General features: G+C 32.9%; 3 protein-coding genes and 1 non-coding gene across 4 annotated transcripts; 2 read left to right on the top strand and 2 right to left on the bottom strand.

Moving 5' to 3' along the window:
• Positions 1–3,540: 3,540 nt before the first annotated feature.
• LOC21399566 (egg cell-secreted protein 1.2) lies at positions 3,541–4,041 on the top strand. Its single transcript, XM_010090432.2, has one exon. It carries the CDS (start codon positions 3,541–3,543, stop codon positions 4,039–4,041), a length of 501 nt encoding a protein of 166 aa, XP_010088734.2.
• A 515-nt stretch (positions 4,042–4,556) lies between these two features.
• Positions 4,557–4,630, top strand: TRNAI-AAU. Its single transcript has one exon. It is a non-coding gene; the product is annotated as a tRNA-Ile (tRNA).
• Positions 4,631–5,250: 620 nt separating this feature from the next.
• LOC112093865 (citrate-binding protein-like) lies at positions 5,251–8,329 on the bottom strand. Its single transcript, XM_024173272.1, has 2 exons — positions 8,048–8,329; positions 5,251–5,640 (listed from the first exon to the last, which is right to left on the bottom strand). Exons 1-2 carry the CDS (start codon positions 8,327–8,329, stop codon positions 5,251–5,253), a joined length of 672 nt encoding a protein of 223 aa, XP_024029040.1.
• A 1,995-nt stretch (positions 8,330–10,324) lies between these two features.
• Positions 10,325–15,121, bottom strand: LOC21399565 (probable cinnamyl alcohol dehydrogenase 9). The gene is made up of 5 exons (XM_024173098.1): positions 14,652–15,121; positions 13,009–13,122; positions 11,602–12,115; positions 11,086–11,239; positions 10,325–10,797 (listed from the first exon to the last, which is right to left on the bottom strand). The coding sequence occupies exons 1-5, from the start codon at positions 14,747–14,749 to the stop codon at positions 10,598–10,600; spliced, it is 1,080 nt and encodes a 359-aa protein (XP_024028866.1). The 5' UTR covers positions 14,750–15,121; the 3' UTR covers positions 10,325–10,597.
• Positions 15,122–16,622: the final 1,501 nt, after the last annotated feature.

Genomic DNA, 16,622 nt, shown 5'->3' with positions numbered 1-16,622 from the left:
ATATATATATATATATATATTATACTACTATAATTTTGGTCCAATATTTACTTTCTTATGTGCATTCATGGTTGAAAAGTACTTCGATGTTTTACTTACAATACTATCACCTTTGGACGTCACGTGGCTAAATGCAGGCGTTGGTATTCTTTCAACGCAATCGAAGCGATAAATTTGACCATATAGTAACTTTAATTCTAAAAATTTAATAAATCCGTTTCCAATTAATAAACATTTTTTCTTGCCTATAAATATCTAAACTTACTTTGCATAATTCCCATCTTATGTCCTCTTTGTTCTAGACCTATATTTTTATTCACACACACATAAAGTAGAAAATTACTATGGATCTCAAGAATATGTTGCTTTTCTTAGCCCTCACTACTATTCCAAACCCTAAACGACAACAACAAAAATGCAACGGCATCAAGGGATTTCCCCATGATCAGTGCTCCGTTTATTGGTGATAATGGTGATCTATACCTACAATAATGTTATTGTTGGAAATGGCTTGTTAAGTCTATTAAAGGCCCATTTTGAGGTTCATTTCGGAAAGGGGTCCAATTGGATTTTGGAATGAGTTTCGATGGATTTGTGTTTTCCGTCGCAAGGAGATCGAAATCGAATATTTATACACTCAAAATGGATATTGGGTGAATGAGAAATTGATGTTCTAAGTATGTCACTTGGAATGATTAAGGTAGTTAGAAATTACAAAAATTCCACATTAGTTAGGAATAAAGCCTTGGTGGTGTTTATAAGTGATTGCACTTTGAAGCCTAAATAAACATGTATACCGAGCCTCTCTCACACGCAAGATTGAATTTGTGTTATAACAATTTCATTATTTTACTCTTGTAAAAGTTGTTATATTATTATTCTTTTTTGTATTATCCATATTATTGCTAACAGTTATCACATCAATAGTCCAAAACCTCACAACAATGGTGCTGAAAAAGGAAGGTCTAGGCCCCGATTGCTGGGCGACGGTCGTTGATCTGAAAATGGCATGCATATATGATGTTGTTCTTTTCTTTCTCAACGGTCATATTGGTTCTAAATGCTGCCAATCAATTGCCACCATCGGCCATAAGTGCTTCCCATCTATGGTCGCTTCCCTAGATGGTCTTCACGGTTGTTGTGGTGTGCAACAAGTGACGGGGCCACTGCAGGATGCAATTACACCGGCAACAAGTGACGGGGCCACCGCAGGATGCAATGTCCGGAGGGTCAGTGGGTTTCCTTTGGTAGCCAGCTGGCACCTCTGATGTAGAGAAAGCGAATGTTGAGCGCTCTTAGGACCCGTTTAGTTCACCGATTCGAGTTTTTAATTCGAATTGAGATGTGATTTTATGTGAGAGCTTTTTATTGTAGTAAAAAAATTAGATGTGACTGTTTCTGAGAGCTTTTTACTTTAGCAAAACTCGAATCGGTAAAATAAATGTGGCCTAAAAAATATGGTTGTTACGTTTTAACGGTTAGATCAATGAGCGTCTTGATCGGCTAGCAAAAATTAAGAACAATATTTAATTCAATAATGGGTTAGAAATTAGTATGTAGATATTACATGCGTGTATTTTTAGGGTCTTTGGATTTTGCCCAAGTTTGCTGACTTTGGTTTGTTTTTTCAATTTGTAGTCTTAATTTGGCTGTAACTTTCCATTTTATGTGGAATTAGCCTTTTATGTTTGAGAGTGGGTATGGAGGCTGTTTGGCTCGTGTACTAATATTTATTAAGGTTTAATATCATTATATATATATATATATATATAATCAGTTGTCTTTATCCTCTTTGGACTCACGGTATAGTTAATTTCTAGCTGAAAAATCATTATGTAAGGTTCTCGAATCTCAGTTTTTATTTATATATATATATATATATTTTCCTTTTAATGCTACTGAAATTGCTTGTATTAAACAATTTGAAAATGGTTTAACCGCTTAAACAAACGAGGAGGGAAGAAAAAGACATGAGTATGCACCACAAGAAATTTACAATTTTTCTATTTTTGCTCTGATTCCAATAATAATCACTGCACATGAACAAACTCTTAAGTTTTTTTTTTTTTTCCCACACACATATATATATATATATATATATTTATTTGAACTGGTGCAAGTAGACAACTCACATCAGAAAAAAATAGCTTCATCTCAAGCAAAATTATAAATAATTGCTCCTAGCAGAACCTCCAATATAAGCCGCTTAATTATTATTTTTTTAATATCTTTTGCCCCCCTTTTTTCTTTTTTGTAATGATCACAATTAGGTATGAATCTCCAAGCGAATTAATTAAAAATAGTAAAATTAAGGCATCACTAAGAAAATTTGAAGGATCACTAATGGCTTTAGAGAGGCTAATAATTAATGTAGTAACCGCTTTGGATTAAAAAGTCGCATCTAAATGCTATAGCAATATATATGTAACGTTGGATTTAACTGTACTCATTACGGTTTAATTTGGACATGTGCTTATAACTATATATGTAACTCCACAAATCAAATGAATTCCATCTGCCATATGGAATCGGATCGATGTCCTTCATCATATTAGATAATTAATGTGATTAGTGATTACTTAATATTGTAGAAACTCAAAAGTTAGAAGTAGTAATCAGCCAGTACTAATTATAGATAATTTTTTATTTCCTTTCATAAAATCTTCCTACATTCTATTATATCTTTACACTTATTCTTATTTCAAGATCAATAATGGTCTTTTTTTTGTTTCTTTTTTTTTTGTTTTTGTTTTTGTAAGTACTAGCAATTATAATGCATGCATGCAATATTTCAATTACTTATTATTTTTTTTGCTGCTAATATTTCAATTACTTAAATCACATGGCATAGGAGCCAGCTAAGGACCAAGATCAGCTGCCCTCGACCTGAGGGCTTCTTATAACCTTGTCCCAGCAAATCTTTTTTCCCCCTAAAATTTTCTATTTATAATATCTACATGAATATATTTTTTAAAATTTTAATTGCATTAAAGTGTACCAATAATTAAAATTTAAAACCCCAGATAAATTTACAACTATATTAAATGCATAATTTTTTTGGACTCCTAACTTGAAAGAAAGAATCAAACTCTATTACCGAGAAGAAAAGAAAATATTAGCAGATAATAAAGATAAATTATGAATTGCAACTTTGGTTGATTATGATTAATCAGTCAATGCTCTACTTAAAAAAATGCTTAATCATCATCAACCGGTATTATTATACACAGTCAGCGCTATAAGTGAAAGAAAAAAGAAAGAAAGAAAGAAAGAAAGCGATTTACGTTTCATCAGTAACGTTTGTGTTTCTTAATTACAAGCTATAGCCCCATCACCTTCCCCAAAACCCTTCGCATTTTCAGTTAATTAAATCATAATTAAGTGCACTAATTAATTAACCGGTCTTTCTTTTTTTTTTTTCCTCTGCCTCTTAATTCCCTCATCTTCACTTCCTTATAAATATCTCTCTCTTCACAGAAAACAAAGACATATATTCCTCATCTACGTATAACATTCTGCATTTACGTATAATATACAACCATGAATACTCTCAAAAGCACAGCTACATTTTTCTTCCTTGTTTTTCTCTCATGGCTTAGTATTCTAAACGACAACAACAACGTTGCAACAGCCTCAAGAGTAGTGTATTTCCCTGCAATGGAAAAAAACGACATTAACAGTATCGAAAGTATCAGCCTTAGGTCGAGGCTCGAGACGAGCGGAGGGCTGGTGGAGTGCTGGACGGCGCTGCTGGAGCTAAAGTCGTGCTCGAACGAGATCGTGCTCTTCTTCCTCGATGGCCAGGCCAGCATTGGCGGTGATTGCTGCCGCGCCATTGTCTTCATCACTCGTAGCTGCTGGCCCGCCATGCTCACTTCTCTAGGGTTTACCGTACAGGAAGGCGATTTTCTCCGCGGCTTCTGTGACGCCCTTGAGACTCACGCGCCGCCACCGCCGCTTGGCCCTTCTCCCGCTCCGCTTGCTGACCCCACGCCTGTGGCCGGTGATGATCTAGTCAAACTGCCCACTCTGTTGGATTAATTAGCGGATCAAAATGCTTAATATGTTGTGTCATTGCTACCGGGGTCTAGTAGGGTTTATGTTTTAGGGCCGGTTTTGGTTGTTTTTGATTTATTTTCTGGTTATTGCTAATTACTTTTCATGAAGATTAGTGGTAAGTTGGTTCCTTAATTTGGTGATGGTATTGAGGCTTGTTGTTGACGTAGGAAGTTTTTATTTTTATTTTTATTTTTTTTTTTACTGTGTGCCGTTTTGTTTTATTGGTTTCTGATTATGAAATGAAGTTTGAGTCTGAGTTCTGATTATGTTACAATTATTAATGATAACATAAAAGCTATAGTAGCTACTGTATAAAAAATTGTGTATGTATCTTTTCCTTTTATTTTTTTTTTCCTTCTTTTTGTTGTTGTGAGACGCTAGTTATAATGATCATGCAAAAGGGTCCTTCTAAGTTTTATATCACAAATGTATCATAATTTTTACAACTTTAACATTTAAAATTTGTAAGTATATAATTCAAATTCACAAATGTCACTGGCCTATTAGCTCAGTTGGTTAGAGCGTGGTGCTAATAACGCGAAGGTCGCAGGTTCGAGACCTGCATGGGCCATTTGGTTTTTTTCTATTCGTTTTTCGTTGTTGTTTTGTTTTGTTTTGCTTTGTTTTTTTGTTTTTGTTTTTGTTTTTTTTTTTTGTGTAACGCCGTGAGCAAACACCTGTGGGCTGACGATACAGGCTTTTAATTCAGCAGAGCATATTCTTAGTGGTAGAAAATTTTTGGGCTATTTAGGCTTACAGCAAAATTTCAATAGTAGAATTTAAATATAATAAAAATTTTAAAATATTATAAAAATAGTAAAATTTTTAAAATATTATAAGAATAGTAAAATTTTTAAAATATTATAAGAATAGTAAAATTTTAATATTATTAAGATAATGATTATATCATTATAGAGTATAAATTGTGATATCATTATAATAATGGGTATGTCATTTTTGTTATATTTGTAATATTTCAATAAATTTGCCATGTTGTGTAATTATTACAAAATTTTTTAGAGGAACGTCGTGAGCAAACACCTGTGGGCTGATGATGCAGGCCAAATTTGAGCCATCTTTAATTCAGCAGAGCATACTCTGGTGGTAGAACATTTTTTAGAGGCAAGAATTGAGAGAGAATGAAAGAAATAGCATTTCTTCAGACAAAAATACTGCATACCAATCAATATTTTAATCACATTTCTTGAAAACTTTGATTCCCTTCCAATGGGACTCCATCAAGTAGGAATCATCATTCTGTGCATACACCCCACACTTGAAGTAGTGAGAGGTCCCCCCACGTCCTGGTGCCTCGTACAGGAGAGCCCCATCAATGTAGACTTTCACAGTGGAGCCCTCGACATCGTGGACCACGTTGAGCCGGAACCACCGGTTGTAGATGTTCGGATCTAGAACCGGACTCTGGTAATACGTGAGAGAGTCGTTGTAGACTCTGAGCATTAGGGTTGTGGCGTGGCTAGGGCTTGCGCCAAACACTTGCATGATGCATACACCGGACGTCCCTCGTGGTACATATCCGTACCCTTCAAACTGCCAGACACCTGAAGAGTAGTCGTATCCCTGAGAGGTAGAGAAAGTTGAAATGGTTTATGACATTGTTAGTTTACCAATCAATCCTAAAAACTTAAGCTTTTAGGAGGTGGGTCAACAATAGTTTTATACTTTAACACTCCCCCTCAGGGCTGGACAATGGGCAATCGTGTGGATAAATTAATTAGAAAGCCCAACACGTGAATATTTAAACCCGAAATATATTAAAGATCCAACACATAATGACAATTTAAATGGGGATAAAGAGTGCAATTATAGGGGTTTAAACTCAGGACCTCCCACTCTGATACCATATTGGTTTACCAATTCATCCCAAAAGCACTTAAGCTTTTGAGATGGATTGGTAAACTAACATACATGATTAATTTTGTGTTCTTTTTTTCTTGTAATAAACCGCAAGAGGGAATAAAGGAAACTAGAATATCCCAATATCTCAATTAAGTCAGCACTTACTAGCAACCTCATCTTGTGCCAAATTAATTTCCCACTTGAAAATTACAAAAAAAAAAGGAATAAAAATAGTTGAAATTCAGGCAGTTAAAAATACTTGGTACTCCTAATTTTGTCACTTTACTATTGACAACCATTTTAACAAGTGATAGACTGATCATATTTTGCAATTATATGCTTAATTAGCTGCAATCGGAAGGCCACTATAGCAACAATTGCTACTATCATGTGCAACTTTCTCCTATGATAAGGCCTCAAAGACTTTAGGACTGTGTCTCTCTATTATTTATCGCATAAATATTACTACATAACCATTGAAAATTTTTGACAATTAATAAGATTAGATAGTTGACTAAAAAGGTTGATGATAATTAATAAAATTTAATTCTTATTACTACACGTCATCAAATTATTATATTTTATGATGATCATCGATGAAAAATTGTAACCATGGAAAACTCATTTATATATATATATATATATATTCAGTGAGAAGAAAATAGAAAGAAGAAAGAAAAAAAATTAGCGAAAAAATGTAGAGGTTTGAGATTGTTTACTCTAATAAGGATCTGTTCGAGGCTTAGTGGGACTGCCTTTGAACAAAGGATTATCTGTAGATTGGTGTGTGTATATATATATATATATATATATATATATTATGTGAATTCATACAAATAATATTAGTGTAGAAGGTCTAGTACAAGGCGTCTCTACTCTACGTCTATAAATATATTTTTTTGTAAGTTGATTGTAATTGTCCTCTTGGATTTGTCCATGCTATTAGATGCTTTATGCTATATTTTGTAGATAAAATACCCGTCTTGTTCTTTTAGAGTTTAACTTGAGTATAATTCTTGAGTTGAATTTGAGTTATAACTTGAGTTGAACTTGTAACTTGAGTTTGTGTTTGGTTATGTACATTTGAGTTATGGTTTGAGATAAGAATCTTTTTGAGTTTGTGTTTGAGTCAGTCAAAACTTGAATTTGTATTTAGATAGTATTTTAATAAAAACTCAATGCTGATGAAAAATTTTAATAGGGTATATGGGTCGGGTTTTATTCGTCTTTTCGTTGTCAACGCATAGAAAAAAAATCATCTCAATCAGAATTAAAACGAAAAAGTTATAGCATTTTTAAGAATAGAAAAAATACTTGTTCATTAATTTGAGTTCAAGTTTCTGAACTCGAGTTGAAGGGGAAACTTGAACTCGAGTTTTAGTCCTAAACTCGAGTTTGAACTTGAGTTTAAACTCGAGTTTAAACTTAAAAGAACATGAACTCAAATAAAGTTATAATTCAAGTTGACTTTTTTTGAGTTTTTTACTCAAAAGAACAAGCCCTAAATTTCTAACTCTCATTTTTCATCTTGAATTTTGAGACCCCATTATTAGAATTATATTAAAAAGAACATAAAAAGCGGGGGAGTTCAATGATGTCATGCAATTTTTTTCGTTTGTTTACAATATAAATTCGGAAAAAAAGAGATTAAGAGAGATATTTTGTCCTCTTTTTTGCCCTCTTTAATAGAAATTTTAATAAAAAAGGTTAAATGGAAATAATTAAAAATTTAAAAGACAAAATGAGGACTTTTAAGTTAGTAAGTAAAGTGAGAATAACCTAATACTCAGGAGTACATATCAAAATGATATTTTTTTAAAAAAGAAAAAAATTATTATTCCATACTGATGTATATTACTCGACGACTGCTTATTCATTAATGCATGTTTATTATGAACCGAATTTTCAAAAAAGGTATGTTACACACAAACATAAAACTTAGGCGTAGTTGTTTAGTGAGTACCAATCTGACATGGTGACGTGCTAAACTTCTCTCATATTGATTATTTTCTTTCCATCTAATTACATTACAAAAAAAAAAAAAAAGAAACTTTGGTTTTAATCTATATTCTTAAAAATTAGCATTTTTCTTCAAGTAATTTGGACAACATAATCAATAATCACTTACATGAATACGGATCTCAGTGCGAGGCCTAGTTTGGCTGGTAGGAGTGTGAGGTTTGTCAGAGGAGTAGACCCGCAATTTATGAATTCCATCAACAAACTTGTAACGTTGATCTTGAGGCACGTCGTAGGGCCATTGGATGATGAAATTTGATTGATTTAGTGGGAGAGAGATGAATCCTTCCGTGGGATCAATGGCCACCCAGCCAAGAGTTTTCTGTAAATAAGCAAGTTTTGTAAGGGTAAGTATGGCCAAGAACCTGGAAAGATAAAGAGAGAGTGTCATTTTTTTTGAAAGAGGAAATGGGGAGATTGTGTTTGGAAAAGTATGCTCACAAGAAATTAGGGAGAGCAAAGTAGTCTATTATATATAATTGTATGGCTGGTCTTACACTGCAAAATATATTCGAAAAACATCAGAGTGTAATCTGACATGGCCCCGTTCATTTCACCGATTCGAGTTTTGTTACAGTAAAAAGCTCTAAGAAACAATCACATCTAACTTTTTTACTACAGTAAAAAAAACTCACATAAAGTCACATCTTAATTCGAATTAAAAACTCAAATTAGTGAACTAAACGGGTCATTATTTTATGTTATGATCATTTTAAAAAAGTATGACACTTATGTTTACTTTTTAAAATCATCGCCAAATACTACTAATGGGTTAGCGCATACATGCAACGGTGAGGATGCTTTTCCTTCTTCTCCTCTTAGAATGTCCCGAATATTTGAATCGTTGCAACACATATATAGAAGGTTTGCCCGGCCGAAAGTTGTGCAACATTGGATCCCTGTTAGTTTGCCTGAAAATATACTCATCTTTTTAGTAGATGCGAAACGGGATGACACTAATTATTACTTATTCGCAATCATTTGATGATTGTATAGCCAACAATAAGCTATACTGCGCGATATGTAAATTCTTTAGCGTTACACTTTTTAAAATCTTCGTTAAGTAGAGCAAATATTATTGTTAACTCTTTACTTAGATGTTATATGTACGACCGATTCTTCACAAAGAACTGCCACCATTGCCTACAAATTATTTGGCCAACAGAGACATGAACTTGTAATCACTTTTATTCGAATGATTCCAAGTTAAGACGTCGTTAGGAAGTATGTCATGATCATAAACCTTAATTAACCTTAATTTTTTCTAATTATTGTCACGTTATAATACCTACTCTCAAACGTTATTATATATTCTGTAAAAAATAAGGTTGAAAATAAGGTTCACGAATCACGGGCTTCTAGTTTTGTCGGGCATTGTTAAGGTTAGCAGCAAATGTTGCTAGAAGAAACAATTAATTAGCAATTAGTTGGCTAATTTATTCCACGAAGAAAATAAGTACGAAAAGAAATGGACAATCAAGTGTATTCAACTATATATACAGATAGATATCCGAGACAGAATATTGCTATTAGATTATACATTTTCAACAGTACTAAAAGAAGTAATAGGATTCCCTAGACAATTGTATGGTGCAGATTAAAATTCCAAAGAACAAGACAAACCGTAACTTAAATGCATTAAGACTAGTACTACCAATTAAATCACGAGTAGGTGAAATCTACATTAGAAATATAACTCGATCAATATTCTCTTGCTGACAGCTTGATGCCCATATAAATATATATATATATATATATTTGAGTTTTCAATAATTAATTTTATTAATGGTTATCATTAAATATAAAAATTTAATGATATGGTGTGATAATAATCTCATTAATTAACGTAAACTTTTTTAAATAACTATCTAATTTATTACGACTGTTAAATTAATATCACACGGTTAAAATAGAGTAACATGCAAAATGCAGAATTGAACCCACACTCACGAGAACCTTGTCCTTCACTACTCTATCCAATACCGTTTATCCTAATGGTCATTGGCTAGCGCCTATTTTTCATTGAACAATGAACAATCACCTTTTATTGAGTACTAATTAAAGAAATCATCTTGAATTATGAATCTTATAACACTTTATTTCTGAACTGTATTTGTAGCATCGGTCCTCTTAATCTATATCCTGTTAATAAATTTGTCTCTTTTGTTATTTTGAGTGACGGAAAGTACCACATAAATGGAAGGTATTATCGCAAAATACATTGTGAGAGTCTTTGTTGTCTTTTAGGTTACAGAAAGAGGAAAAAAACTAAAATAATTTATGCTTAAAGTTTGGGGGGTTTGGCTATGTAAAATTGGAGGAATCTACAGGAAACTAGAACTTTACCGAGAGGACACATTTGAGAAAGTAATATACGAAGTTCGAGCAAAACAAATCCAATAGCACTTTCATGAAAATTAGTTGCAACCGAGTTGTTAAAAAGATAAAGATAAACAGAGAAAAGAGCTAAACATAAATGAAGATGAATATAATCTCAACAAAGCAAATGTATGGGAACAACCATTAATATCCAGGGCAACAACTTTTCCACGGTCTAAATACCCCATTAAAAATCATATTTCATGACACGAAATTAGATTCCAACGTTCCAAACTTAATTTAATTATTTGATATCAGAATCAAAGGCATCAGAAGCATTCTACTGTGATAAAGAGTTCCCCACATCGATCACAAACCGGTACCTAACATCGGATTTAGCAAGCCTTTCGAAGGCGGTGTTAATCTCCTCCATTCGGATCAGCTCAATATCTGATGTAATGTTGTGCTTTGCACAAAAGTCTAGCATTTCCTGCGTCTCTTTCATTCCTCCGATGTCACTTCCTCCGACTAGTTTTCGCCCTGCCAGCACCACGTCGCGGGTGTTTTAAAAATCGAAGAAACAATGTACTAGTAAACCCCAAGTAAAGCTTTCTTTTCAGAACTTAATTGTATATGTGCCTGATTATTATAAGAGCCTGACATTTCAGTTGGTTCAGGTTCGCGTAAAACCGCTATTTCATGCTAGCATCATACATCAAGTTGTGAAGATAATCCGTGCATACGGCTTGCTAAGTAACGTGTGTTAAGAAAAAAAACTATAAAATTTAGGAAACAAGGTCCGAGGTGTTTAAGACAGATGAGGCTTACCCAAAACTAAAGGAAAAATAGTTATCTGCAGCGGTTTATTAGGCAAACCAACAGTGATCAGCTTCCCGTTCAGCTTCAGTAAAGCGATTAACGGGTCTAGCGGATGAACTGCAGACACTGTGTCAATGATGAAATCCATAGTGCCCAAAGCTGCCTGAATACAACAAAATATAGCAGATGTTGAAAACACTTGTCACTTTCAAAACCAAATTCTACACAGAATAGCAACATTGCAACAATACCTTGAAAACATTCAAGAAAAAGTGACAGGAAAAAACCATGATATATCATAGACTGCTTGTATTGTTCTCAGGATGCTTAGGGCGGCCAATTTGGTATTACTTAAGTCCTTTGTAGACAACACGATGCAAGTAGTGTGTTTGGTAAAAGTGTTCGAAAGTACTTTACAGAGTCTCTAATGCACTTTTCAAGTTATTTGGAGAAACTAGGATTTTTAACTTGCCAATATATATGCATTTTGATTTTATTCATTCTTTTGAAACTAATAATCGGTACCTTAATTTGTGCAGGGTCACTGGAAAGAAGGAAAGCATCAGCCCCAAGCCTATCAATTGCCTCAGCCTGCTTACCGGGGGAGCTACTAATGACAGTCACTTTCAATCCAAAGGCCTTTCCGAACTTCACAGCAACATGACCAAGTCCACCAAGGCCTGCTACGCCCAAATGCTTACCCGGTTCAGTCATTCCATAGTATTTCATCGGGCTGTACACAGTGATCCCGGCACACAGGAGTGGAGCACCCGAATCGAGGGGCAAGTTATCAGGAAACCGAAGCACATAGCGCTGGTCGACAACCACGATGTTGGAGTAACCACCATATGTTTTTGTCCCATCATGGTAACTGTCGTTATAGGTAAATATGCATTGAGGGCAGTAGTTCTCCAAGTCCTGTTGGCAAGTCTCGCATTTCTTGCAGGATCCCACTATGACCCCGACCCCGACATTGTTACCCTCTTTGAATTTCGTCACTTTTTTCCCAGTTTTGGTTACAATGCCAACCATTTCATGCCTGCCAAAGAGTGATAAAGAAAATCCATCAAGATATTCAGTTCATTCAAAAAATCAAGTCATTACACTAAACTCCACATGGAAGCTAAGAACACAAGAATGAATCTGCTCGTATTTTTCACAAGCTCACTTAAATTTACCTCATATCAAGGCAATCACAAATTTTATTTCAAGGAAGTAGTTTACTTTAGGTAAACTCTCAGTAATGCTAGACTAAGGGCCGTTCGGTTCATGTGTTCAAACCAGTGATTCTTGATTCTGGCATTTGAAATTCAAATTTTTTGTGAGAGGAAAACACTGTAACATAATCAAAACCATGTGTTTAAACGCATAAAACAAACGGGCCCTAAGAAATTAAGAGGGTTAATCTTACCGTTACCCTCCAAACTTTGGTGTCATTTCCAGTTTACACACCGAACTTTAAGAACTCTCACTTTGCCATCTGAAATTTGAATTAGTCTCACTAATCTCCCCTTTGTTAGAATTTTTGTTAAAATCAGACCAGAAAAAGGTGGGGGTTTAACTGTGGTAATGTGAATTTTTTTATTTTTATTTTAACATAAGTTCTAGTATAAAGATCACGTGATCGCATAACTTCCTTTTTTTCTGTTTTTTTAACTGAAATTTTTTAATAAAAAGATAAGAGAGATTAGTTTTAAAATTTAAGGGGTAAAGTGAGAGTTTTAAAAAGTTTAGGGGCTAACTGAGAATGATCTAAAAATTTAGAGGCATCAGTGAGAATAATTAAAATTATAATAAGAATTTCTTTGGTTTGAACAAAAGCTTGAACAAGAATTCAACTTTTTCTAGGAGAAAAAATATATATATAAATATTAAAAAGGTTTGAATTGTGGTTCAAAGTGCAAACCAAACAGGTCTAAGGGATAAGATTACCCGGGAACAACAGGGTATCTTGTGAACCCCCATTCATTCTTGCAACAATGCAGATCAGAATGGCAAACTCCACAGTAGAGGATTTTTATTGTGACATCTTCATCACCATTTTCCCTGTCAATAATATACAAAGGTTGAAGTCAACAATATAACCAAATTTCTTATTCATTCTCTCCAAGAATTAATACATCTCAAAATCCACAATTCATGATCTGGCTAGAGGCACATTGGAAGAGTGAATTACAGATCATTTCATTAGCCTTAACATAAAGTAATATAAAGGAAATGAACAAAATAAAAAATAAAAACACAAGAGCTCAAAAAAAAAAAAAAAACCCTGAAAAAGGTTATTTAAGAGGCGAATCCCAATTATAAGCCATGCAGATTTAATTGATTAATCAGAAAAAAAGCGAGAGAGAGGACTTTGAGACACTGCTTTAGCGGGCTTGAATTCATCAAGGACAAATTTAAAAATTAAAAAACAAAAAAAAAAGCTTTCTTCGATATAATATCCTTATCGGAGTTGAGTAGTCGAGCCACCTAATATTGGGTGGGTCACATTCTCTCACTCAATTTTTAAGTGGACGTTTGATTCATGGATTTAGAATCATGATTCAGAACTATTTTCGTTTTACGTGTGTTTTTTATGAGAGAAAAATACTATAGAAAACCATGAATCATGATTCAGAATCAGAGACAAATACAGAAAATAAACATCAAATTCACTTTTATCCAGATGTTTTTTTAGCTAAAATTTTAATTATACCACCTCCTTATTTAAAAAAAATAAATAAATATAGTGTGCCCCCACTGAATAATTAAAATGGACTTTCTCTAGTAGTTTCTATAAAAATGAATTACCAGTAGTCTCTTACTTTTCAGTGGTTAGATCTGTATCAAATTCTGTCTGTTATGCATACATTTTTTAATATGATGTGATTTTGATCAGATTTAACGATAAAAAACTGAGACTACTGAGACTACTGATAAGACGGACTACAAAAGAAACTCCTTAATTAAAATATATAACTATGTTCTATTATTCTAAAGAAAATTATCTCCAGTTTTTTTTCATAGTGCTCCTACTGAAATAAATTTTTTTGACTCTGACAATAATCAGCAATGCATTTTTCAGAACATTAAATCTAGTCATAGTCACTTTAAAATAAAGAAAGCACGCAAAAATGAAGAACTGATAAAGATGTTTAGAACAAATCCTACCACATCTTACTAAAGAATTCTCAAAACCATATTTAAAAAAGAAAAAGAAAAAGAAGTATAATATAAGCACAAAGACTGCGTTTTTCTCGTCGTTTTTTAGTCGATCTAAAAAGAACTATAAACAAAGCAATATAACAAAACGACCGACAAATGACATGTAAAGCCAAAACCCATCAGATAAATATCGTAGCAAAAACATTTTCACAGTTTATGAAATCATAAGCATCCAAATAATAGAAAAAAACAAAAACCCAGATGAGAGATCGTTGATCTTTTTGATCATATTGGAGTTTGCAAAAAAAAAAAAAAAAAAAAAAAAAAAAAAAAAAAAAGCAAGAAAAGACAGAGGAACAATATACACACACACACACACACACACATAATAATATACAAAGAAGAAAGGAAGTATAAGACAAAATTACCTCCTGGAAAATTGGAAAGGGGATAAGATCCCATGAGAATCTCTGGCAGCCCAGCCAAACGCCTTTTGTGGGTGTTCTTCTTCTGGTGATTTTGCCATTTCTTTTTTTTATTATTATTCTTTTTCTCACCTTTCTCACTTAGTGCGCACTAAGAAAGCCGCAAAGTTGCAAATTGTGTACTGAATAATCCCCGCTCTACCAGTCCAGTATATCTATGCATATATATATATATATATGTGTGTGTGTATATATGTGGGAGAGCAAGTGTGTACTGTGTGGGTAAAAATTTTAAAGAATAATAATAAAAAACGTAAGTTCCATCAAATCTGGATTTTTTTTTGGGGTGTCATTTATGTCTGTTGAGTTGTAATATGTTCACAAAATTTTGGCCTTGAACTGATTATTAGGAAACAGATTCTGCAAGGTTACAAGTTTCGATTTTTCAATCGTCTTGTCCACTGAAATTATCAAATTCTGAGAGCATCATTTTTTATATTAAGGTTCCGTTCATTTCACCGATTTAAATTTAGAATTTGAATTTTATTACAATAAAAAACTCTTAAAAACAGTTACATCTAATTTTTTTACTACAGTAAAACTCTCATATAAAATCAAATCTAAACTCAAATTAAAAAATCAAATCAGCAAACTAAACAGACTCTAAGACATATTTGGAAAATCTATTTTATATTTTTAAAAATATAAAAATTGTCATTGTATATCTTGGAAGGAAAAAAACCAAAAAAATCAATCCATATTATAAAAATATTATTTATGTCACTCTATTTAAAAATAAACAAATGTCATTTAATTAATAAGAATAAAATAAAATGCCACAATAGCATTTAATTATTATTTTTTTTGAGAAGCAAGAATTTAATTTTTTAAATCCCAAAGAATATAGTTTTCCAAATATATAATATATGCACATATATTGTCAGGGAGAGGGAGCTTCCCCAACCCTCGCCCTGCCTTCAACTCAAGGGCGGATACTTGGCCCCATGCCTGGCCCCGTTTAATAAATCATAGGTCTCGTTCGCTTTACGGATTTGAGTTTTCAATTCGAGTTAAAATGTGACATTTTTTAAAAGTTTTTAATTGTAAAAAAAAAATAGATGTGACATTTTTTAAGAGCTTTTAACTGTAAAAACATAAAACTGAAAACTCAAATCGGTAAAATGAACGAGGTTATAGCCACCTTATATGAAAGTTTAGAATGTGTAAATAAAGTTTACCTAATTAAGAATAACAAAAAGATTAATATATGGTGCATGTGTTCATAATTAAGATATTTTTTCGATTGTAGATGATCTGTTAAGGAGCTATAAGTGTGCTCTATCTTCATTATGCCTTTTTGGATATTTAATTTTAGAATTCGATACATGTTTATTTTCTTGAGCGTTTTATTTGAGCTTATGGGTAGTATCAATTGTTTATTGAGCTCGTATAATTTTCCTATTGTTTGAGACTATATAGGTTAAAACTACTGCATTTGTATTGTCTTGAAAAAAAAAAAAAAGTATAGCTATTAATATCAATCTACCACCTAAAAAGAACGAAAAAGAAAAAAAAGCTATTAATATCCCCATAATATCAATCTACCACCTAAAAAGAACGAAAAAGAAAAAAAAAAAGCTATTAATATCCCCAAAATATCAATCTACCCCCTAAAAAGAACGAAAAAGAAAAAAAAGCTATTAATATCCCCATAATATCAATCTACCACCTAAAAAGAACGAAAAAGAAAAAAAAAGCTATTAATATCCCTACTGGTGATAAGGAGACAAGAACAGTGGAGACGCACTGGTGCCCATAATATCCATTCAGAAAGCCACAAGACATTCAATGTGCTGATAAAGTTAGTTGAATCTGTCCCCATGAAAACCATAAATTTTTGGCACCAATTATTCAATGCTTATTGTTTGAAATTAAGATCTTCACGTCTTAAATTAGCCAAATGTATTGGCAACA

This window comes from Morus notabilis, unplaced genomic scaffold (assembly GCF_000414095.1).
Source record: "Morus notabilis unplaced genomic scaffold, ASM41409v2 Scaffold1225, whole genome shotgun sequence".
NCBI lineage: Eukaryota > Viridiplantae > Streptophyta > Magnoliopsida > Rosales > Moraceae > Morus > Morus notabilis.
This window is presented reverse-complemented; position numbering and strand designations above follow the sequence as displayed.